This window comes from Camelina sativa, chromosome 16 (assembly GCF_000633955.1).
Source record: "Camelina sativa cultivar DH55 chromosome 16, Cs, whole genome shotgun sequence".
Taxonomy (NCBI): domain Eukaryota; kingdom Viridiplantae; phylum Streptophyta; class Magnoliopsida; order Brassicales; family Brassicaceae; genus Camelina; species Camelina sativa.
Window position 1 is genome coordinate 17,018,843 of NC_025700.1, and position 23,899 is coordinate 17,042,741.

A 23,899-nucleotide genomic window follows, 5' to 3' on the forward strand; every position below is an offset into this window, starting at 1 on the left:
TGTGGAGCCTCTTTTAACCGGCAAGCTCACTGATTGGTGGACGGTCCATGATGTCTGCTGCAGCTGCTGCGCTACGTTGCAAGACCGGGTCAATATCAGGCAACTTAGGAATCTGAGCCAAGAGATCAATGGTGCGTCGTAACAGACGAGCAAGATCACCTTCGTCCATTGCACATTCCATCATCATTTCTTTCCAACTTAATCCAGAAGCCCAAGCTTCAACCATACCAGAGAACTGAACGTCCAAACAACATGGAATCATAACCTCGTGCTTCTCTTGAAGCTTTATAAGAGAGTTTCTCTGTTCTTGTAAGAAATTAACCATGTCTACTACTGTATCAGATGGCTCGTAAATATAGTTGTTGTCTCTCCAAGGTCGGACTTTTATGCCCTCTGAAACTAAACTTGCACATACACCAGCTAATTGAGGAGGCTTGAGATCCACCAGGGCTTTGTTCCGGAGTACCATTGCAAGCCAGAGCTCGTTTTCTCCTCGGATTGCAGCAGCTGTTTCTCCCAGAGGAAATATCAGGTGTGTGTTAATGTCCAATGCTCTGCTTTCGTGAATCACATTGCTTATGCGCATGAAATCTTTCCAACCAGACGGTTCAATCTGCTCTAAACGGTTTATGAGGCGTCTGGATCTCGCCTTGAGCCGTTTCATCTTCTCAACCGTCAGATTAGCGTTCTCTAGAATTTTCCTGTACTCTCTGAACCCTGATGACCGAGACATCTTCTTCTTCAAACGAGACACTTTGCTCCTTTGTTCCCTGTACTGTTCCGCAGCATTATCATACTCTTGGGATATATGTAAGACCTCTTCTTCTTTGGAAAGGCTGCTTAGGACAGGTACGTTTAAACTCCATGACCATGTCTCTAGAGATCCTTCCAATCTCCACAAACTTCCAAGTTCGGATTCAGCTAGTTTATCCCACTGCATATCTGCTTTATCCAGGAGAGTCTTCATGATTTCTCGAGGCAAAGCATCTCCAAGCGCTAAAGCAATGTTAGGGAAACCAGTTCTGTAGACAGTCCTTATCCACTTCTCAGTAAAGAGATACCAGGAGTTATCAGAGCCAAGGGCCACATAGTAAGATGGGTTAACAATAGGCTTTCCAGGTTCATTTGCCGCCAGCTCATCCTCAATTACGTTCGACGCAAAAGACTCATCCAAAGATATCATCTTCTGAAGTTTGGAACCTTGAAATGAATCGATATGTCCTAAGTAAACAGCAGGGACTGACTGCTGCTTCCCTTCAGAATCCTTGAACTCCAAACAAATAAATGGTAAGTTACCCTCTTCCATCCCTTTTAAAAGAGGTTTTAGCGCGGAGAACCTTTCGAGTTCCATCCTTCTTCGTGATTCAGCACGCTTGCGTTTCTCCTCCCGCAGCTCTTGCTTCAGTTCAGTGATCTCCTTGTAGTCCCTCGCTGAAAGAAGTTTCTTACTCTTCTTATCTATTGCTTCATCGCTTATTTCGGATGACAGAATCTCGATCTTCTTGTCAATTTCAGCAAGTTCCTCCTTTGCGGCAACCATCACATTGCTGCTCACATAGTTTCCAAAACTCTTTTCAACTAATTTCTTGGCTTCTTCCAGACTTCTCCCTGCTTGTAAGACTTTCCCGTCCTCATTTCCACTTGATTTACGAGTAACTTTTGAACCAGCTACCAGATTCAGCACCATGCCATATGAAGCAGTAAACTGTGACACGAGAGGTTTAACTCCAGCAAAAACAAGTTTGCAGCACTCTTCAGCGCCTTCAAAAGCAGTCTGAACCAGCACAGTATAACCCTTCTCATCAATGCCTCTACGTCCAGCACGTCCAGCCATCTGGAACAATTCGTTAGGACCCAACTGTATTCGTTCACTACCAGCCTTTTTGGTTAGACACGAAATAACAGCCGTTCTAGCGGGCATGTTTATTCCAGCAGCAAGTGTCTCAGTAGCAAAGACTACCTTAACAAGTCCTCGCTGAAACAGTTCCTCAATGAAAGATTTCCAAAGAGGTAGACAACCTGCATGATGCGCAGCGATTCCCCTAAGCAGTCCTTTATCTGCACTCTCTCTCACTGCATCTGGATAAAGAACGCGAAACTTCTTCAAGGCCAACTCAACCTCGCTCTTCTCGCAATCATCTAAAAGCTGAAAATTTTCAACATACTGTACAGCTGCATCACATCCTCTACGGTTAAATATGAACCATATCGCTGGTAACATATTTTTTCCCTGGAGATGCCATAATGTGTCGCTAATTTGAGGTACCTAGAAGTCAAGACATGGCACAGTCATTAAATTATCATGAGAAAATCATATTCGAATACATTAGAAACCACAAATGCCTAGTTTGCAAGGGTTGTTAAAAAGCATAATGTAATACCTGTGATCGACGAATCTTGTTTATCTCATTCTTTGAAAGAGGATAATCAGTAACGTTCACAAGGTTGTTGTAGCTGATATCACCTCCTCGTTTTTTTGACCTCCTTTTCCTATACGCGTCATCATCATCATCACGAAATCTAGCTTCTGAGGCAGACAGTTGCAAATAATTGAGAGACAGCTTCCTGATCCAATTAATAAAGCCTCCTCCAATTATTATCAAAGTAAAATATTCAACAACACATGTTGATGATAAAGTACAGAGTTGAACAAGTTACCTATTCACGTTTGTCCCTCTCTCATCAAGCAGAGGTAATAAAGAACGTTTTGTTGAGAAGTACCAAGTTAATGGAACTGGGCGTCTTGTTGATGTTACCAACTCGGTTTTACCATGTATCTGAGACCAAAACACAGAAACGGCTAGCACATCTTAGATAACCAGTGGCTAAAGAATCTAAGGATTGCTACCATTGTAATAGTAGTAGTTTACGAGAAATTGAGATACTTCATCAGCAAAACAATATTTATTCTGCTTGACAATAGACGATATGTGACAGTGAACATGACATTAGGTACATTGTTAAAACTGCTTACGATAGGAACATGATAACGAAATGCATTCCCGTAAGGAAAATGTGTACAAACTCACCTCGCCAATCCAACCAGCTAATTCATCAGGGTTTGCAACTGTAGCTGATAGGCATATAAGTTGAACCTCCTTTGGGCAATAAATAACCTGAGCTCGTAATAAATAAAAGCAACTGAGTCAGACACTCAACTGATAAAGCCTTTTTTGGAGGAACGAAGAGAAACAGTGGAAGAAGAAACTCACAATCTCTTCCCACACAGTTCCCCTAGATATGTCACTTAAATAATGAACCTCATCCAAAACAATTGCATCAACATGAAAAAGTCCAGTTCCTGAAGAAGCCATTCCAACACTAAAGATACCAGGATTAAAAGGAGCTTCCCAACAGGCCAGATAGATACACACAAAGAGAGCTACAACAGTTTAAAATACCTTTGATACAACATATTCCTGAGAATCTCTGTAGTCATGATCACAATCTGAGCATCTTTGTTAATAGCAGAGTCACCTGTGAGTAGACCAACGTTATCGTCCCCAAACGTCTCCCTAAACTCACGAAACTTCTGATTAGAGAGTGCTTTAAGTGGTGTAGTGTAGAACAAACGTCGACCTCGAGCCACCGTAGCAACAGCTGCTGCTTCAGCAATCAAAGTCTTCCCACTACTCGTTGGAGCAGAAACCACAACAGACGAACCTCTAAGAAAAGCTTCGATAGCCAACCTCTGTCACCCAAAAATAAGAAAGTTCAGATTTTTTTTGTTTTTTCACAAAAACATAAAATTTACAAAAGATTGAAACTTTATTAATAAACCTGAAACTTGTCGATTCGAAAATCGTAGATTGAGATGAGTTCATTGATATCAATCATCTCAACTCCAAAATCACGAACGAGACTACGAAGCTTCTCAACTCTTTGCCACCTAAGCTCAACTCGTTCCCGAGCCGATTCATCCGTCGGCAAATCAACCGTGAACTCGGTTTCGTCGTCGTCGTCGATGTTCCGAAATTCATCGGAGATATTTTCGTATTCATCCGCTGCCTCGTCGTCGTCATCATCGTCTTCTTCGTCTTCGTCTTCTTCTTCATCCTCCTCTTCTTCTTCCTCGTACTCTTCGGAGAGCTGAGACTGCGACGGTGAGAGAGAATTCAAGGAGGATTCGAAAGAGAGTTTTTTTGGATTAAAGATTAGGGATTTGGTGAAGCAGAAGTTTGGGGAATGAGAGACAGAACGATGGAGAGAAGGAAACTGGAAGAATTTGAATGAAGAAGAAGAAGGTGTGATGAGGGAGACGACGGGAAGAGTGTTCATGTTCACTTCTCAGGGCATTTCAAGATTTGATTTTTTTTTTCGGCTTTTGGATATTACACCCAAATTAATTAATTATTTTTATTTTTTTCCCCGGTTACATAATAATATTACAATTGCTTTTTTTCTTTTTTTGTCGTGGCTTTTCAAAAGTTTGTTTAACTTCAAAATAAAAACTCTTTGATTTTTTGGTCAAACACGTCAAAAGAATAATTCTTAAAAATTATTACTAACAATTTTTTGTTTCAAAAACAAAAATTACTAACAATTTTGGTTTAGAAAACCCATTTATTTGTATACTCCCTAGCTCTGTCCCATTATATAAGATTTTTGGCTAAAAGCACAAAAATAAAAAATACTGCAGAATTCATATAGTCAAAAATTATTAAATTAATAGAAATTCTGCATAATAAAATCTTATAAAATGGAACAAACAAACAAAAAATATAAAAGATCTTATATATGGAGTATATGATTTTTACTTATTTTATTATTATTGTAATACAAGTTAAGCGACAGAATAAAAACTCTTTGATAATTTGCTCAAACACGTCAAAGAATAATTCATAAAAATTACTAACAATTTTTTGTTCACAAAAAAAAAACTACTACCAATTTTGGTTTAGAAATATGATTTTTACTTATTTTATTATTATTGTAAAACAGATTAGATAAGAAAATGTTTGCTCGGATTGTGAATTTGTGAATTGTGATGATTGGTCTGTAAACAGATCAATTATGTTTTTGTCCAGTTTTGTTAAGGAGTAATGAGATCGACATACAAAGAGGTGATATAGTCTTTGATTTTCCCTCCAGCAAAGGTGTACCCATCTCCGTACTTGTAGATCACATCTCCTAAGCGTCCATAATTCAAAACAGGCCTTAGGATATGAAGCGGTACAAAACTGGCTGCCTTCAGGAACTCTTCGTTCATGACCTTAGACATGTGGTTAGTCCTTTTCTCAAACTCAAGACACGCTTCTTCCTCAGTTACTCTATATTGCTTCGTATAACAGTTGGTGCCATTCGCAATATCTCCTCTTTCCATCTCCTCCTGATACACACATGACACACATATAGTTCGATGATGTTTATAATTGGTAATAACATTTTCTCGTATAATTTTCATTTTAATAAGACTTAAGGTACCTTAAAGGTAGAAATATCATCTCTGAGACGAGATTTAGCAATAAGAGCGTGGGTGAGTTTTGGTCTTGACCTCAGCCATTCATAAATTTCGTCTCCTGCAATATCACCCATAGCAATGAAGGTGATTGCTAGCAGCACTTCACCTGCGGTCGAAGACACCCCAACCTCTATATACTCTTCATAGCTTGGTACATGCCCTGTATTTGACCATTCGGCTTCTTTCAGGTACGCTTTCATGACTATCTTGAGCTGCAAACGTTACATAAATACAAACTATATGTAACCTTCAAATTTTTTTGGTTACATGTAGAAAATCAGGTTTTTTGGGTAAACTTTTAGAGCTTAATAATTTAGGATAAAACCCACATGAAAAGCATATAGAAGATGAGCATTTCAAACATTCAAATGTCCTTATTAATTTGTGACTCATATAAGAGACTGGTGTAGTTTGGATACTTTTATAGCTACTTAGCTAGTGACAGTAGTTTGAGAAATAAGATTTGAAAGAGAGATAAAACAGTACGTACCTGCTCATTTGCATATTGCATAGTAAAACATCTTCTTTCTGAACTCACATGTTCTTTGAGTTCTTTAAACATGTTAAACATTGTTTTGAAGACAATTTTGAGATAGTCCGGTAGTACATCTAGGCCGTCATAATCCCACCTTTATTTATTAGTAGTATATCAATACAATTTATTTAGTATTTATTTTAGGGGATAAATTTTAGGGTGTGTTAGAATCTAATAATTTGCACAAATTTTCAGTCTATATTTAACAAAACTATCTTATATTTATTTATTCAATTATTAATATCGTGTATACAATTTGTTACGTACCTGTCAACGGATTGAACGCGGCTCTTAACTTCGTCAAGAGTACCATATACATCAAATGTGGTGTCCACGATGTCAAATACAATGAGGGCTTTGGCCAGCATGATCCGCGCAGCTGAATACTGTGGCTCGTAATATATCCCAGTTGCCCAGAAATAAGGCTCCGCCAATCTCTCTCTGAAGTAATTTGGTATCTTAGATACTAAATCTAAATCCCTCCACCATTTGCATACATACATCTAATTTAGTCGTGTAAAACTATCATCAATAATATACTGCGTATGAATAGCATTATACATACGTCGTTAGAGTTTTCAGATCTTGAATGTAATGAAGCTGCATGAACCTAAAGTTGAGCTTGGCCAACTTTAGTAACATTTCATTATGATCAGTTTCTAGTTCGTAGAATCCAATATATTCCCTTGCCACCAAGACTTCCAAATTGAAATTCTGAGGTATATAAAGAGCAGCTTCTATGAGCTTAGTGATGTGTGGATGATCTGTGGCTTTGTCGCCGCCTACCACAAATAACTCCAAGTGTTTTTGTGTGAAACTCATTGCTTCTTCAAGTATATCTTCTGTCGTTGTCCTAAAGTGCGACGCTTCGTAGAAGCTTAAAATTTCCATCGTCTCCTTTGAACCTGTTGAATATATCTACACACATATTNATATATATATATATATATATATATATATATATATATATATTAACATTTACTAAAAACATGTTCAAAATGGTCACATCAGATCAACTAAAACACAGCTTAGCTTGAACCAACCAACTTAGTTTATTAGTTCAAGGATAAAGATCCTCACCCAGAGTTATGTTGTGACCGTATAACCTGAAAACCCTAAATATAACAGAAACTGTGTACAGATCATCTTCCTTGCAGTCGATGATCATGTCGTCGATATTCTCGAAAGCATCATTTAGGAATTCAACAATCTTAGCCTCAAAATTGTAAGAGACTCCAAGACTAACAAGCGTATGGATCAAACAAGTTATCTGCTTTGCATCAGCACCGTTACAAGGGAGCAGCATGGCATTCACTATAGGTTTAGTGTCTCTATCTCTCTCGAAAGATCATCCATTTCCTGTAAAGAGTTGACATTATCTGGTAAGTACATGATCATTAGTACTATATGTTTATAATTAAGAGGGCTTATGAAAGTACCGTGTGATCCACGGAAGCAGAGAGGAAGTGATGACCCCATAGACTTGGTGGATACGGAGTAAACGGACGAGCCGTCGAGTTATCATCTGTAGGATTAGTCGTTACTCCAACTAAGCACAACTTTTTTGGAGATTGATTCCTAGAAGAGGGTAGGGGTAGGGAGAGTCCAAGTTTAGCCGCCAACATGAACGACTAAGGACAAGAGCTTGAGAATGAGATCCATATTTTGTTATGGCCTCCATTTTGCTTTTGGACTTTTGGATTTGGGGAGCCAGACAAAGTTATAGGCATTACATTAGTATTTTTTTTAGTAGTATTAACAATTTGTTCTGTTTAATTAATTGCTACGACTCTGTGAGTGTGACTAAAACCATATGTTTGTGGTTCTTACGTGCCAATATGTATGGATCTACATATCTATTTAGTGGTCTTTTTTTTTTTGGGGTCATATATAAAAAGGTCTTTTTAAAATTAAAATTTTATAATAAACCATAGATTAAAGAATTAATTATTTAAATGTTATCCAAAAGTTGGTTTATTACTCATATATTATTAAACCCTGAAAATTACTTAAATGTTTAGTGTTTTGGGTGTAATTATAATTTACCCATTGGATTTAGTTTTTTGATTGTGAGTAAAAAAATATAAAAAAATACACATCAGCGAATTAAAATACAGATTATCTCAGCCTCCCTCACACCCATTATAAACAGCCGTAATCGTCTTCTTCATTCTTCACAAATCTCTTTCGTCCATCACTGTTAAACCCTAGATCTTCTTCTTCTTTCTCAAAATCTTTCAATGGCGTCCGCAGATGTTGAGTTCCGGTGCTTCGTTGGAGGTCTAGGCTGGGCCACCGATGACAGAGCTCTTGAGACAGCCTTCTCTCAATACGGCGACGTTGTTGATTCCAAGGTCTGTTACACGCCGAAATCGGACTCCGAGTGATCATCCTCGACGGATCAATTCCGATCTTGTGTTTCTCTGTTACTTGATTCGATTACTCTGTTACTATTCGTTCGTTCTTTGTTACTACTACTACTGTTACTTGTTTTTTCTCTAATTGGTACGTTCATCTTCCTGCTTCTATGAGCCCGGAGATCGATCGGTTTTTTAAATCTGTTTCTTCTGTAGATCTCATTTCTGTTTTTTTTTATGAACTTTGTTGGATTGTGTTGCTGATTTTGATTTTGTTTACTGTTGTGTTGAACTAAACAACGATCGTGAGACCGGAAGATCAAGGGGATTCGGATTCGTTACCTTCAAGGATGAGAAATCCATGAAGGATGCGATCGAGGGAATGAACGGACAAGATCGATGGTCGTAGCATCACACCAGACCAAGAGAATAAATAGTGTCACTCTCGGATCTCTTTATAAATTGGTGACACCGCCCTCAAAATCCCCCAACCTTCGTTGTCTCTCTCTCTCTCTCTCAAATCTCAATGTCGCTCCGGTCATGTCAATCGCAGAAAAACGTAAAGTCGTCAGAAGTCCAATACCACGAGGTTCTCTCTCTCCCTCTCTCTCTCTCTTTTTCTTGTTCCTCACAGATTCAGAGAGTAGTAGTAGTAGTTTAACAACATGAGAGTGAAAGCGTGATAGATTCATGAATGCAATATATATGTATAATTTTGTTGGATGAGACAGGAATACATAAGAAATGCGAGAGGTGTTGAATTGTTCGCTTGTAGATGGATCCCTTCATCTTCTTCTCCCAAAGCTCTCGTTTTCCTCTGCCATGGTATATATTTTTTTTCAAGTATTTCCTACTTATTCGAGCCACCTTTCATTACAGATTTTTCATTTAATAGCGTGGGATCTTTTTTTTTGTTGTTGTTGTTTTGCAGGTTACGGTATGTAGTGTAGCGACTTCATGAAAGGTATTTAAGAAGACTAATACCAATTTAAAAACCTCAGCGGCGACGGTGGTGGTTACAACAGCGGAGGCGGTGGCGGAGGATACGGTGGAGGAAGACGCGAGGGAGGATACAGCGGCGGTGGTGGCGGTGGATCCTACTCGAGAGGAGGTGGTGGCGGAGGATACGGTGGTGGAAGACATGAGGGTGGAGGAGGATACGGTGGTGGTGAAGGAGGATGTTAAGAGGAGGATGGTAATTCCTTTAATTAGATCGGGGATTATTCTGAAAACTCTCTTTATCACTCTCTCTCTCTCTCTCTCGTTATGCCGATAGTTTCCGTTGATCATAATCTTCATCAATCGGATCAGCTCCTTCTTTTCTTATTTTTTTCAATGATTGCTTCTGTTTCGTTGTGTTTGGTTCCTATCGTCTCTTTCAGTTTGACTGATATGGCTGAATTATCGACATAAACGGCTGACTGACTTATGAAATATTTGTAAATTATAATTATTATAACTCAAAATTAAAATATAGAATGAAAAAATAAATATTATAATCATTATAAGTAATAATTATAGACAAAGATTGATTTTTACATAGTCTTATCAAAATATGTAAAACATTCAAAACATGACATTTAGGGATTAGGGTTAGGGTTTGAGGTGTAGGGTTCATATTTCCAACATTATGGGTTTTAATATAACAGTTTGGTTTTTGTTATATTGTGTTTGGTTTAAGGTGGTAATTTGGATATACTAATATGATAACCATTTGAAAATTTAAAAATTTTTTAAAATAACTTTTCGGTTATTTCCGGTTATAGGTTGGTTAAATGAATATATAACCATAAATAATCCAAATGTTATCCAAATTAGGTGGATTAACTTAATATAACCGATAGCAAGCCAAATATAACCAAAAATAATGGAAAAAATAGTTTCCGGTTTGGTTCGGTTTAGTCGGTTATTTAGTCATTCTAATTTGAGGGTTGACTGAGTTATAGTTTATGACGGTTGAGTTATCGTTTAGGGTCTTCTCAATAATATGAAAACATATTCTTCTTTATTTCCTGGGTTTTTTGTTCTCTCAGATTCCTAATAAGTATTAAAACGTCTCTCGATGTCACAAAAGTGTTGTTAGGGAAGCGCGAAAAATCACTAATCCACACGCATAATAAATTCATAAAGTGAGATTTTTATCACAAGATATTATTGCAAATAATTAAATAATTATTATTCGAATTTAGAATTTTATTTTTCTAAAAGTATTTCTCCAACAATTGAATATTAAAATTATTATAACTCAAAATTTAAATTTAGAATGGAAAAATGTCTGTTATTAGGTTAACTGATGGTTTCCCGCCAAAATATCGCTTTACGGCTGAGTTATAATCATTACGGGAAAACGAAAGGTCATGTGACGGCTGAGTTATAGTGAGTTGTGGCTGAGTTATCACAAGAAACAATCTGAAAGTAAATGGATGATATATATGAATTTACGGTTGAGTTATAATATTTACATGAAAACGAAAGGTCTCATCGATTTATGTTATGGCTGAGTTATAGTGTTTTATGGCTGAGTTATCACAAGAAACAATATGAAAGTAAATGGCTGATATATATGACTTTACGGCTGAGTTATAATATTTACGGGAAAACGAAAGGTCTCGTCGATTCATGTGACGGCTGAGTTATAGTGATTTATAAATCCTTAATGGCTGATATATCGGAGTCGTCGAAAACATTAAATCGGGTTGAAAATTCATCGTCTTCTTCTTCGTCAGATGCTACTTCGACAGCTTCTTCTTCTTCTTGGTTTTCTTTGTCAACGATCATACCATAATCAAAACAAGTTCCTTTAAATCCCCCACCGTACACTTCGTATGTAGGTTCTACTTTCGAGTCACTGCTTATAATACTTCCTCTAGCTCCACNCTTCCTCTAGCTCCACTAGTTTCTGTAGACTCTTTCGCCGAAAACTCTACACAGAGACGTAGCTGATCGGTTTTCCATAGCCCCAAAAAACATTGCAATTGTCGATCATTGGAGACAAAAACTGGGGGAGTATCATGCACCATTAGTTTCAGTGCCTTGTTCGAGAACATGTAGCTCAGCTTTAGCTCATGGCTAAACGCGTCCAATCCGTAGTCTTCAAGAACAAGCTTCACAAGCTTGTCGTGTGTTGTGCCTCCATCTATCTGCACAACTATACAACCTCTATCGTCGGTGTTAAATACATATCTCTGTGTCTTTACCCAATTACCGGAAACAACTAGAACCGGAACTGGATCCATGAAAGAAAATGAAGAACAAGGTGAAGAAGAAGTAGAAGAACAAGGTGAAGAACAATGTGAAGAAGAATTAGAAAGAACTAGGTGAAGAAGAAAAGTGAAGAAGAAGTATAAGAACAAGTGTCGAACGACGTTTCGTATTTCTGGAGAAAAAAAAAATGACATGGAATGCTGACATGGATGTTGTGTCCGACGTGGCAAGTCAGCCATCAAACAATTAATAACTCAGCCTATATAAAACTCAGCCACAACATGAAAAAACATTACAGTAATTAAATAAACATTACAGTAATTAAAAAGCAAAAAAATTGCTGCCAGATTCAGCCGTATCGTTTAATAAGTCAGCCATATCGTTTAATAAGTCAGTCGTAACTGAATAACATTCTAGTAATTATTTTTTTGTTAATAAGTCAACCGTCAAATGGTTGAGTTGTATGATAAGTCAGCCTATCACGACTGAGTTGTACGATAAGTCAGCCCATCACAGTTGAGTTGTAAGATAACTCAACCGTAACAGTTGCTCATAAGTCAGCCGGTTTTCATAACTCAACCAGCCGGAAAATGGTAATTCAGTCGTGTCGTAGTGATAACTCAGCCAAAATTTTGACAACTCAACCATCGGGTGAAAACTCAGCCGTAAGGACGGCTGAGTTATAGCATATCTCAACCAGATTTTAATAAGTCAACCGTAACGCTTGGTTGAGTTATGCTATAAGTCAGTCGTCCGCTCTTACTCAAATATTTTTTTCCATAACTCATCCGCAACATACCTATAACTCAACCGCAACATTCATCTGTAATGCGTTACGACTGAGTTATGGTTACACGTCAGCGATTTCTAACGTAGCGTCTGATATGGCAATGACATTTTTGTAATAACGTTTTTTCCGGTAACATAAAACAAAGGCACACTGGATATTTTGAAAATATCCAAAATATTTTAGTAATAATTTTTTTTTTTTTTTTATTATGGTAATATTACCTACGTTAGATAACATTTGAGTAAATTATCAGTTCATTGTATAATAAGTGCTCGCAGCACTTCCCAAGGAGAAAGATATTTTCTTTTGTTCCACTCCAAGACATGCATCCTTTACTTTTATTTTGGTGTAAAGACATGCATCCTTTATTAGTTCTCTCTATATTCTAATATATCATACTATTATTTAATGTTCATATTATAATAAAATCTAAAATTAAATTAAAAGTTCATTTATTTTATGTTCATATTTTAATAAAATTTCATATAATTAATATATGCTTAATTATTATTTTTCGAAAATAATTAAATTTAATTAATTGATTTATATTTGCAATCAATAAGTGTACACATGTGTGCTTACATGTGTGGGATTTTTGTTTTGGGCCACTTTGCTTTGCTAACAACATTGATTGCTTGAAGTAGCTGGGATTCTGGATTGAATGAGGTTATGTTTTGAAAGAAAACTGTTTCTGTAGTATCTCTGTTATCCCGAAGAGTTACAACGTGGGCATCTGTTTTATTTCTTTGATGATTTTGATTAGGTGAACAAGTGCCGCTAGTGTCTAGTGATTGTTGAGTGTTATTCCATGTAAAATTGACAGCACATGATTAATACGCTACTATCAATTGTCACAACTCACAAGATAACGTCAACGTCTCTAGAATCCTCTAAAAAGTTTTCTGTCATGTAGCTGTTTATGAAGTTCTACGTGTTCTGTTCGTGTAAAAACGTCTTCATTTAAGGGGAATGACCATCATACGTTACCTTTGTTTGAGCAGATCCTTAAGATGGACACGTATAGCCTTATATGTACCATGGTCACTCTATGTCTGACCCATGAAGCACTTACCGTACACGTGATGCGATCTCAGGCGTGAGGCAGGTTAGTTTTACTATCTTCTTTCCTAGTAATGCTGGTCAATCATTAGAGTTTCAACTTTTTAATCTGTGTTACTGTGTATACTTGTATCTTATGACTTAAGGTGCGAGATCCAATCGCTAGAGTGAGAATGTTGTTCATCTCATGGTAATCACATAGCTACTGAGAAAGAGCTAAAGCTAAACTGTGAGCTAAAGGTATGGGATTACCTTTCTAGTCAACACTTACATAAATTTTGGTTGTGGTTACTCGCATCACATATCTCGTCTCTTACATTCAACCAGGGCCGGCTTAAACATCGACTACACCCGGGTGCGATAGTCACTGAATATTCAATTTTTTTAGAAATTTTTTTTTTACCACTAAATATTTGAATTACTCACCAGATTTTGAGGAAAACTGTAAAATCAAATGATGGGTTGCAAAAAAAAGAAGAAGAAATGCAACAATATATTTAAATTTAGGTTAAAATGTAAATAATTTTATTAGTTTAGTTCAGAATTAATAAAAATTAGGATAAAAAAAAAAATGAATTTGGATGGGACATGGTGCAAATGCACTTTGTGCACTGGTCAGCGTCGGGGTTGCATTCATCACAACTGCAAACTCCTGCTGGAGCTTCCGGTTCAATAAAGTTCAAGACAGTGCAACAAAAACTTGCTCCAATTATGTTGGATTTTTCAACTCAATTCCAAGTGCATAGCCTTTCTTGTATCAGTTTATCAATTCCTTTTCTTAACAACTCTTCACGATGTCAAGACGCAAAAAAAAGGGTCAAAAGCATTGATTCTTTTTTTTTTTTTGAAATTTAAGCATTGATTCTTTAAATTGAAGGAACAATTATTGTCTCCAAATGTTATTTTCTAGTAACATATTTCTTTAAACACCTACAGACAACAAACATATTAAAATGAGGACGGTTTTAGTCATCTGAAAATGTCTTTGGATCTTTGTAAAAGTCTAATTTAGAACAAAAATGAAGATATAAATTTGGTATGCCTCGGAGTTAGTATAACAGCAGAAACGAGAAGAGAAGGCAAAGAGCTGTGTTTACTTTACTACTACTAGTGGCTTTGTTTGTCTTCTACTTAGCTGTCGGAATGTACTAGTAAATAAAGAAGCAAGTGGAGAGGTGAAGACAAAATCTCAATGAACCCGTGTTGTATTCGCCACGCAAAGGCATAAAATTTTGAAATTAGTAAATCATAAACTGTCACACACCAAACAACATGCACTTTTATAATACCCAAAACAATAGAACATCAAAATAAAGAGAAAAAGCATCTCTATCTTTACCTTCTCTGTCCGTATCCATAACGACATCATTGTTCTACCACTAACCACCTAACTCAATTTATTCTGCTTTCTTCGTTCGTATCCAAGACTATTACTGCTACTACCAATATCAGTCTTTGTTAATGATAATTGTCTGTTAAGAAATTAAATTAAAAAAAAAATAGCAGATGGGAAGTGTTTATGCTTGATTGAGCTTCTCGCCACGAAGTTTAGTGTTTCTCTTTATTTGGTTGGTTTTTTTCTTTTCTTTCCATGAACATGGCAGACAAATTGTAGTGCTAATAGTAATAAAATTCAAAGAACTCAGAGTAATCATAAGAAGGTTGGTTCTTTATTCTTTTGTGACCACAATATTTGGTACTTGGAACTTGGTAGTCCGTAGTCGATACTCGATAGACTAGTTGAAACCTACCATTAGTTACACTAACACATGTCTAATTTGATAGTAGTTCATCGTTTTATATTCGCATCAAATGATTATACGGCAGCACTAACGAAATGAATTTTCGTTTTACCTATAAAACAAAATGAATGTAACAATGTATTGCGATAGTTTTTTTTTTTTTTTTGACAAGTATTGCGATAATTATATTGAGTGGCATTAGGAAACGTTGACAAGATAGGAAAAAAAATTATTAAATGGCACCACATAACGAGAATATTCGTAGACACGCTCCTTACTCGTTATTCCAACAACAATAATGTTGAAACATAAAAATACTCTTTAGATTCACTTTCTTCCAATATTTAGATAAACTTTAATATGTTAGAAATTCGAATCTTGAGCAAAAACTATTAACTCTCTCAGACGACATTATAGAGGAAACTATTGCATTTAACTTTCTCGGTGTTGGTGGAGTTTCGACTCGCCAGCATCAGGAAAATTTAACCGTCACTCCCTTCTGCTTCAAGATTCTACTCTTATTCTCTTTCTGTTTAAGTTTTTCTCCAATTTTTCCCCTTTTTTTCAAGCTTTCCAAACTCTTTTAAACCTTGTATATCCCGACGGCTGTTTATTAATCAAAGGACAGAGGCGTTTTCCGATGAACTCCCTCTCTCAACCTTTATCCGCAGCATCAAAACAGAAGCATTTGCAAGTCAGCGAGTTACAAAAATCGGATCCCCTTTCGGATCTGAAATTTTTTCGATCTGTACTTCACTTCACCCCTGAAGAACACTCACCCTGGGCTTCGTTACTGGCAGGAGGCATCCCTCTTGAACCAGTAGATGCGCCATGCTCAGGGGAGACGTCGACGGCGCAAGGCGATCTTCTTCTGGGGACAACTGCTAAACAGATTGGAATGAGTAAGTCTTCTTGCCTCTCCGCCTCAACATCGGACCAACCTCATCTCGAACTATTGATGCATCCTTTACTTCCGATGAGCCCGTGTTCAAGGCAAACCTTTCAACCCGTTCCGGTCAGCCGCCTTGGTCTCTCTCCGTGGATAGCCAAAGTTCAATTAAGGATTCCTTTGGTGAACCCTAAGTCAGCTTTTGGCCCATTAAGGCTCCAACTTCTTAAGCCCATTAGGTGTGCCTCAGTTCCAAATCCCTTTAAGCCCAGGTATAGTCTCAAATCTCAATTGTCGAAGTTAAAACCTAGTCGACGATGTGGTCAAGATTACAATCCCTATGGAACCCATCAAAGAAGTAATTCACTATTGTTGCTATGGAGGAGCTTCCATCTTCTGAAAACCCTGGTAAAAGTATCCCTTAAGGCTTTGATTTACGAACCTTATTGTTTGAGTTTGTATGGTATTTGGTTCCCGACTCCAATTTGTCCGAGCATTGTTTATGGCTATGGTTTGTCCAAGTCCAGATCTCATGCCTCGGCGAAACTAGCAAACACCTCAAGCATCAGAGCATCTCTATTCCTGCTCGAACCCTTGTCAAAGCTCGACACTGTGTAGCTCTTCTCACGCCGGCGAGAATCACAGCTTTGCCCCCTTACTCAACGCTACTTCGTCATGTTATTACGACAATAGCAATCTCTTCATCCATCATAGAAGAAGTATCGATAATCCTTGACCTCACATGTACTAATATGCTTCATAGCGTTTGGCTCAAATCTCTCAAGAATCAATTGTCGATTAACCTTATTTACCTTGTTTATTTTGCACCTTTGTTGTTTTGACATTGGGGAATGCCCGTTTTAAACTTGTTTTAAACAATAGATTCTCAGAATCCTCTTTATTCTGTATATGTTCTCTTCTATAATTGAATGAAAGCAAATGTTTGGCCAAAAAAAAGAAATTCTAATCTGGAAATCTCAATTTTACTTGTTTTTTTAATTTTGTTTACGTATACAAAATATATTATTTTTAGTAAACTGTGTATATATTTTAATTTTTTTTTTATTGGTCCAGAATCAGTTCTTGCCCAAACATTATTTGGTATTATTCTATGCGTTGTTACTTACCAATCACATTTTACCGTCAAGATACATATTTTACAGCTCAGAACACAAGCGTGCGGGCGCACGTGAGAAAGCTGGGTTTGATCAAACCAATCAAAGGCTTCTCATCGTCACATCTCAGCCGTATATCGAACCCATAGAGGCTAGAGCTTTTAAGACAAATTATCCAGCTGGTTCCATCGAGTTCACAGCTGGCACAGACCGAACACGAGTTCCAAAAGCTCCCCCCACATTAAATTTCACTCTTACGGAACACCAACACACAGACGATAATTTGTAATTACCAAAATATTTTAATCCCATCAGTTAGAATAGGTAATTACGTTGGGATTGATCTCAGTTAACACACACTTTACCACTAAACGAGTAAAATATAACGACTAAAACCAAACATCACTTCCACGCGCTTTCAGTACGCGTGTCAACCAAATCTCTCCTCTTAAAGCCAAAATAAAGAGAGAGACTTGGCTTCTTCTTCTTCTTCATCTTCTTTGGAACTCTTTGGAATAATTTTATATCTCAAGAAGCTTCACAGTTATTGAAAATGCTATAACAGTAGCGGTAGAAAGCACAGATCTTTACCCCATTTAGAGTAAAAAAAAAACGCGTTTTCTTAAAATGCGGTTACGTTTTCCGAGGAAATCCGCGGTTTTAGCGTTTGTCGTGTTCTTGTTGTTCATTCCACAGTTCTCCGTCGGGATACGGATGATTCCGGGGAGAATCTCCGCCGTGTCAGCCGCCGTGGGGAATGGATTTGATTTTGGTCCGTTCGTAGAAGCTCCCGAGTACAGAAACGGCAAGGAGTGCGCGTCTCAATCGTCTAACAGAGAGAACTTCGTGTCGTCTTGCGACGCTTCATTAGTTCACGTAGCTATGACGCTCGACTCAGAGTACTTACGTGGCTCAATCGCAGCCGTTCATTCAATGCTCCGCCACGCGTCGTGTCCAGAGAGCATATTCTTCCATCTCATCGCTGCCGAGTTTGACCCGGCGAGTCCACGCGTTTTGAGTCAACTCGTCCGATTTACGTTCCCCTCGCTTAACTTCAAAGTCTACATTTTTCGGGAAGACACGGTGATCAACCTCATCTCTTCTTCGATCCGACAAGCCCTCGAGAACCCGTTGAACTACGCTCGGAACTACCTCGGAGATATACTCGATCGATGCGTAGACCGAGTCATTTACCTCGACTCGGACATCATCGTCGTCGACGATATTACCAAGCTTTGGAACACGACTCTAACAGGGTCGCGTGTCATCGGAGCTCCGGAGTATTGTCACGCTAACTTCACAAAGTACTTCACTTCAGGGTTCTGGTCTGACCCGGCTTTACCCGGGTTCTTCTCGGGTCGAAAGCCTTGTTATTTCAACACGGGTGTGATGGTGATGGATCTAGTTAGATGGAGAGAAGGTAACTACAGAGAAAAGCTTGAAACTTGGATGCAAATACAGAAGAAGAAGAGAATCTACGATTTGGGTTCGTTGCCTCCGTTTCTACTAGTCTTTGCAGGGAACGTTGAAGCAATTGATCATAGGTGGAACCAACATGGTTTAGGAGGAGACAACGTAAGAGGAAGCTGTAGGTCTTTGCATAAAGGTCCAGTGAGTTTGTTGCATTGGAGTGGTAAAGGTAAGCCGTGGGTGAGACTTGATGAGAAGAGACCTTGTCCGTTGGATCATCTATGGGAACCGTATGATTTATATGAGCATAAGATTGAGAGAGCTAAAGATCAGGCTTTGCTTGGGTTCTCTTCTTTGTCTGAGTTAACAGAAGAGTCAAGCTTCTTGTGAAGAGTGTGTGTGTAAGTCAAACACCATTCTTTTACTTGTTTTTTTTTGTTGTAGTTTTGGGGTATCACAAATACATTGTTGAGTTGAGACTCGAGAGATATTTTTTGTTTTGACTGTTGGTGGTGTAAAAATTGACTAGTGAGAGACAGAGTTTGTAGAAGCCATTGATGAGGACTAGCTATAGGAGAATTCTTTTTTTGTTGAAATTGTATTTTGTTATGTTAGCTACCCTAAATGGTTATGTTGATCTCAATTGTCTGTGTTGAGAGACTTTTCAAGAATATGTAGCAAGTGTTGTTATAGCATGAAATAAAAACCCAAATTTGTTAAGCTATGAATTGTAGATTACTACATATAATAAGGCTGTATCTCAGAATGGCAACTTGCTAAGGTAAAGAAAAGAGTTAGTTAGTTGAATCTGTCCACAGTAATGAAGCAGAGTGAAAATAAGTGAAGAAGAATGAAGTTGATGTACATTACATTTATTTGAATCTCTGATCTTTTATTAGACCATTAAAGGCTTGGCTTCACGGAAGTATAAGTTTTCAAACTGTACACACAATTGTCATATCTTTAAGTCTTACTCCATGATAGTCAACAACATTTGTCATACTTTACGAAAGAACTCATCTTAAAAAACAAATGAAAGATTTGGGTTATGAGTGGGCTGGGCTGTGAAATGAGTTTCCACTACTACTCCAGAGTCCGGACCACTTACTCCGTTCGGTCATCACCATTAAACGGGAGACATAGGTAGGGATGATAACATTGATTAAGTGCTACATTAATCAGTATATTGATTATGATCGACTAGCAACAAGTAACAACTAACAGTTCTTTAAATAGAATAGTCAAAAGGCATTGCGAAAGGACGAATATAGAATATTGATTTTGATCGCTACTTTTTTAAAAATAGAATAGTCAAAACTCAAAAGCATAACTTTACTCATCTATTAAAAACCAACTTTTTGTTATGTTTTGAGATTTTTGAAATAAAATGATTTGAGCTACAAAGTACAAACGATGATTAAACTGTGGAATCACATTCTAAAATAGCGAACCCTTCATTTATAGTTTTGTGCTTGGTAGGTTTTCACAAGTGTGTAAAGAATGTGAAAACTATTACCAAACTATTTGACTTTGATTGTTACCAAAACTAGCCAGTTAACATGGTTAATAAATCTCTTTTGTCGTCCGCTTAATAGTCAGAAAAGTACTTGTAGCTTATATATCCCTTTTGGTTCGGTCATAAAAGTTCTCACTTCTAAACAAAGACTTCTTAGTTTACTTAGCTTCCGACAAAGGTCCCACCTCCTCTTGTCTTCATTGCTCCATCCTTCTGTCTGATCTCTAATCTCTTCTCTTTCACTTCGTCTTCTTCTTTTGTTTTTTTATTTTCTCCCAAAGTTTCCAACTTTGAAAAGGCATTGGTGAAAATCTTTGCTTTTACAAGTGTTTACTCTATTTTGGAATTAACACATTTTTTGTGGGCTATCTTCACTTTTTTCAGGTAAGCTTTTTTTTGTTGTTTTGTTTTTCTTTTTGAATTTAAAATGATAACTTTTCTTTGCTTAGTGTCAATCATTGACAAGGATTTGGTTCTATTCTTTGCTTATATAATTATTGAAGCTTACTCAATCAGAAGAATCTGAGTTTGCTCACCAAAGAGGGTTTTCGATTCTGTGATAAAGATTATTATAAAACAAGCTGAAACTGAAAGTGTCTATAAATTACTGAACCAAGGTTATATATATCTGCGTTTCCTCTTTGTTTGCCTTTGTTTGCTACAATTCTTCTGCTATTTGCATCAGAGTGTACAGTGAAACCGCAATTATTGGATGTTGGTATTGTTTTTCCAAGTTGATGATGCCATTTTGTTTCTTAGCTTGTTCAAGTTTGAAAGTGATAAGAGTTTTTTTTGGTTTTGTGTGGATTAGGATTCTTGCTGGTGAGCATTAATGATAGATATGGAAGTTGGTATTGCTAATGGTGAAGATAAGGTAATACCCATTTGACTAAGTCAACTTGAGTTGCTGTGTTGTTTCTTTCTTTTATTTATGCGTGATTTGTTACAAAGGTTTATTGACATTACTGTTACGTCCTATGATCTGTTATGTATCTGTGTGGTTCTTGATTTGCCATGGTGAGTTAGGTGTTTATAATGACTTGTTTGTGGATGGATAAACAGATAATGACCGCGACTTCATCGAATCATGAACTGCAAGTGTCTGTTTCTTTTGGTAAATTTGAGAATGATTCACTTTCTTGGGAGAAATTTTCATCTTTTTCCCCCAACAAGTACTTGGAAGAAGTGGAGAAGTGTGCAACTGCTGGATCAGTAGCTCAGAAGAAGGCTTATTTCGAATCACATTACAAGAAGATCGCTGAGAGGAGAGCTGATATAATCATGGAGCAGGAGAAACTATTGGAGAGGAATGCATCTTTCAGGCCGAGTGTTCAGAATCAGAACCGGGGGAAATCATACGATAGTGACAATGACGAGTCAATGATGATTGACTCTAATGCTTGTTATGAATCTAACAGTGAAAGTACTTCAGAAAAAGATAAGCTTTTTGCCAGCATTGCCACTGAAGTGATTGAAACATGTATCCATGAGCCTCTTGAAGAAACTAAAGACTTCGAGGAATGTCAAAGCTCGGCTGATGCAGGGGACGATCTGAATACCTTGAACTTGGAGAAACTTGAAGAGATTGTCCGAGTGGATGATAAAGAGAAGCCAGACATTGTTGTTTATATGAAGGAAGATGTAAAAGAAGAAGTGAAAGAAGATATTTCATCAAAGGATACACGTAAAAAGAATGAAACGCCAATGAAAGAGACCTTGAAACAGAAAGATCATAATCCAATCATGAAGACAGATAAAAATGTGCAAACAAACCATATGAGAGGCTCTCCTAGGGTATATACCATAAGCTTCAAATGTGTGATTAAATGTGTGATTTCTCATATTTTCTTCAAATGACTGTGTCCTGGTCTTACAGCCTAATCAGGTGACTAAGAAACCAGGAACGAGCAAGGTTGTAACCACTAGGAAAACTCAACCAAGCAAGGCGAAAAGCATGACAAAGGAAGCAAATAAAGCAGCATCACCTGTCTCAAAGGCTTCAGGGTTTTCAACTCCAAGAGTGTCCAAGCCAGCTTCAACAATCAGTTCAATATCTACTTCTCGCTCCTCAGTAAAGAAGGAAACTGTGTCGACTCTACCGAAAAAGAAACACACCGCTACAAAGTCATTACCTATTTCTCTCAATCTGGATCAGCCGGGCTCTGATCTTACTGCCATTGGAACAACAAGAAAATCCTTGATCATGGAACGAATGGGAGATAAGGACATCGTTAGACGTGCATTTAAGACTTTTCAGAAGAGTTTTGACCAAATGAAACATTCTGGTGATGCATCTCCAAAGCAGGTATAGTCTAATAGTGTTTCACCAAGTGATAAAGATACTGTTAGTTAGTAATTAAACGTTGATCAACGCTGCCAACGTACGTTTAAACCAGGTTCCTGCAAAGGCAACTGCAGTTTTGAGGATAGGTACTACTAGTCAGAAAAATAGCAGGTATTGAAACTCACTTTGCTCATGCATCAGCATCTAGAGTTTTTATATACTCAGCATATCTTGTTTGGATCCTAAATTTGTGTTTTTGTCCTGAAACAGACTTGCAAAATCAGATGGCACGGAGAGAAAAGATTCCAACTCTCACCTTCCTTCATCTTTTGTATCAAAAAGCAACGTGACAACAGAGAAACAGAAGGAGGTAACATGTTTGATAAGCAAACCAAACTGTCTCCACCTTTTTCCTCTGATATAGTAACGCTGACGGTTTAACAATTCCTTGATAGCTAATATTTCTTTTTCAAATTCAGCCTTCCAGGTTTAGCGCAAGAGCTGTAGAGAGGATACACTTACAGGCCAAACCAAAGGTATTTTACTCATGAGGGAGTTTCTAGTTTTTAAAGCCTTAGAAGAAAACCTTGTTGCAGTACTTTTCATTATTGATGTGTATGATCTTTGTGCATTACTTTCTAATATCAGGCAGAAGCAACCAATGCCAAAACTCGGAGACAAAGTCTAGATCCAAAAGCAAAATCCTTGCAAGGACCCTTCCTAAAAGACTCTTCACACAAATTACTATGATGTGGCAGTACTTATTTCAAGAACCTTATTCTGTAATTGATGAGTATTGCTTTTGTCAAATATCCTGGAGGGTTCCATGGCACTGAGGCTGAAGTGAAAAGCCAAGGGCTCTACCAACATTTTTAAGCGAAAAGATTAAATATCTCCAAAAATTTCAGGCAACAGTCATGAGGCAAAGAGTCACCAAGTTTCAGTCTTTATTATGTGAGAGAAGTATTATACAGTCTTCTGTTAATGTACATGTATAGAGTTTATAGACTACAAACGTGAGTACATACTTCAATATCAATCCAGACAATCCTATTATTTTAGTGGAAGTGTTGTCATATATATATATATATATATATTTGTACATATTCTTCTTACACAATAATAAAAATATTGTTTAAAGTATAATAAATATATTAGATATTCTATGAAAAATTATGATAAAGAGTTATAATTAAAAAATCATTATGACAAAGTGATCTTAACTGAGAATATTGAACTAATGGTTGTAATGAGTAAATATAATTTTTTATTAAATAATTATAATTAAAAATATATTCAACGAAAAATTAAAATTAAAATACACAACTTTTAAAAACAAAATAAAATAAATGAAAATAGTTTTTAACAAAAGTTACGATAAATATACGCAAATGTAAATTCAATATTAAGTTTTATTAAATTTCTATATTTCTATAATCATTTCGAAATTTTGATTTAGATTATAGAATAACGTTGAATATTAGATATTAATATCCAAATTATTTAGATTCAACATAAAACAGAAAATTTCTTTCAA

General features: G+C 37.0%; 3 protein-coding genes, 2 long non-coding RNA genes and 1 pseudogene across 10 annotated transcripts in view; 4 read left to right on the forward strand and 2 right to left on the reverse strand.

Moving 5' to 3' along the window:
• Window positions 1-4,321, reverse strand: part of LOC104750855 (DExH-box ATP-dependent RNA helicase DExH15 chloroplastic-like) — a 5,050-nt gene extending 729 nt beyond the window's left edge. Inside the window, exons 1-7 of one of the 3 annotated variants that reach the window (XM_010472703.2) lie at window positions 3,781-4,321; window positions 3,402-3,691; window positions 3,213-3,321; window positions 3,030-3,116; window positions 2,659-2,777; window positions 2,382-2,565; window positions 465-2,266 (exon numbers count right to left, since the gene is read on the reverse strand). In XM_010472703.2, the coding sequence (XP_010471005.1) occupies window positions 465-2,266; window positions 2,382-2,565; window positions 2,659-2,777; window positions 3,030-3,116; window positions 3,213-3,321; window positions 3,402-3,691; window positions 3,781-4,278 (3,089 nt within the window). In that variant the 5' untranslated portion in view covers window positions 4,279-4,321. Of the gene's footprint in view, window positions 2,267-2,381; window positions 2,566-2,658; window positions 2,778-3,029; window positions 3,117-3,212; window positions 3,322-3,401; window positions 3,692-3,780 lie in introns of all 3 variants that reach the window. The other 2 variants (XM_010472702.2, XM_010472701.2) reach the window with 2 other exon arrangements.
• LOC104753742 lies at window positions 5,033-7,677 on the reverse strand (annotated as a pseudogene).
• LOC104750857 lies at window positions 8,159-9,827 on the forward strand. The gene is made up of 4 exons (XR_002035731.1): window positions 8,159-8,942; window positions 9,085-9,178; window positions 9,285-9,443; window positions 9,507-9,827. It is a non-coding gene; the product is annotated as an uncharacterized LOC104750857 (long non-coding RNA).
• On the forward strand, window positions 13,317-13,890 carry LOC104750858. Its single transcript, XR_761729.2, has 3 exons — window positions 13,317-13,452; window positions 13,553-13,646; window positions 13,734-13,890. It is a non-coding gene; the product is annotated as an uncharacterized LOC104750858 (long non-coding RNA).
• LOC104750859 (probable galacturonosyltransferase-like 9) lies at window positions 17,494-19,282 on the forward strand. The gene has a single exon (XM_010472705.2). It carries the CDS (start codon window positions 17,780-17,782, stop codon window positions 18,950-18,952), a length of 1,173 nt encoding a protein of 390 aa, XP_010471007.1. The 5' UTR covers window positions 17,494-17,779; the 3' UTR covers window positions 18,953-19,282.
• Window positions 20,201-23,423, forward strand: LOC104750860 (protein WVD2-like 7). 4 transcript variants are annotated; one of them, XM_010472706.2, is made up of 8 exons: window positions 20,201-20,462; window positions 20,890-20,952; window positions 21,141-21,872; window positions 21,955-22,383; window positions 22,475-22,533; window positions 22,633-22,732; window positions 22,842-22,898; window positions 23,011-23,423. In XM_010472706.2, exons 2-8 carry the CDS (start codon window positions 20,911-20,913, stop codon window positions 23,110-23,112), a joined length of 1,521 nt encoding a protein of 506 aa, XP_010471008.1. In that variant the 5' UTR covers window positions 20,201-20,462; window positions 20,890-20,910; the 3' UTR covers window positions 23,113-23,423. The 4 variants fall into 4 exon arrangements, with proteins under 4 accessions (XP_010471008.1, XP_010471011.1, XP_010471009.1 ...); XM_010472709.2 differs by lacking the exon at window positions 20,201-20,462 and adding an exon at window positions 20,520-20,695; XM_010472707.1 differs by lacking the exon at window positions 20,201-20,462 and adding an exon at window positions 20,704-20,792.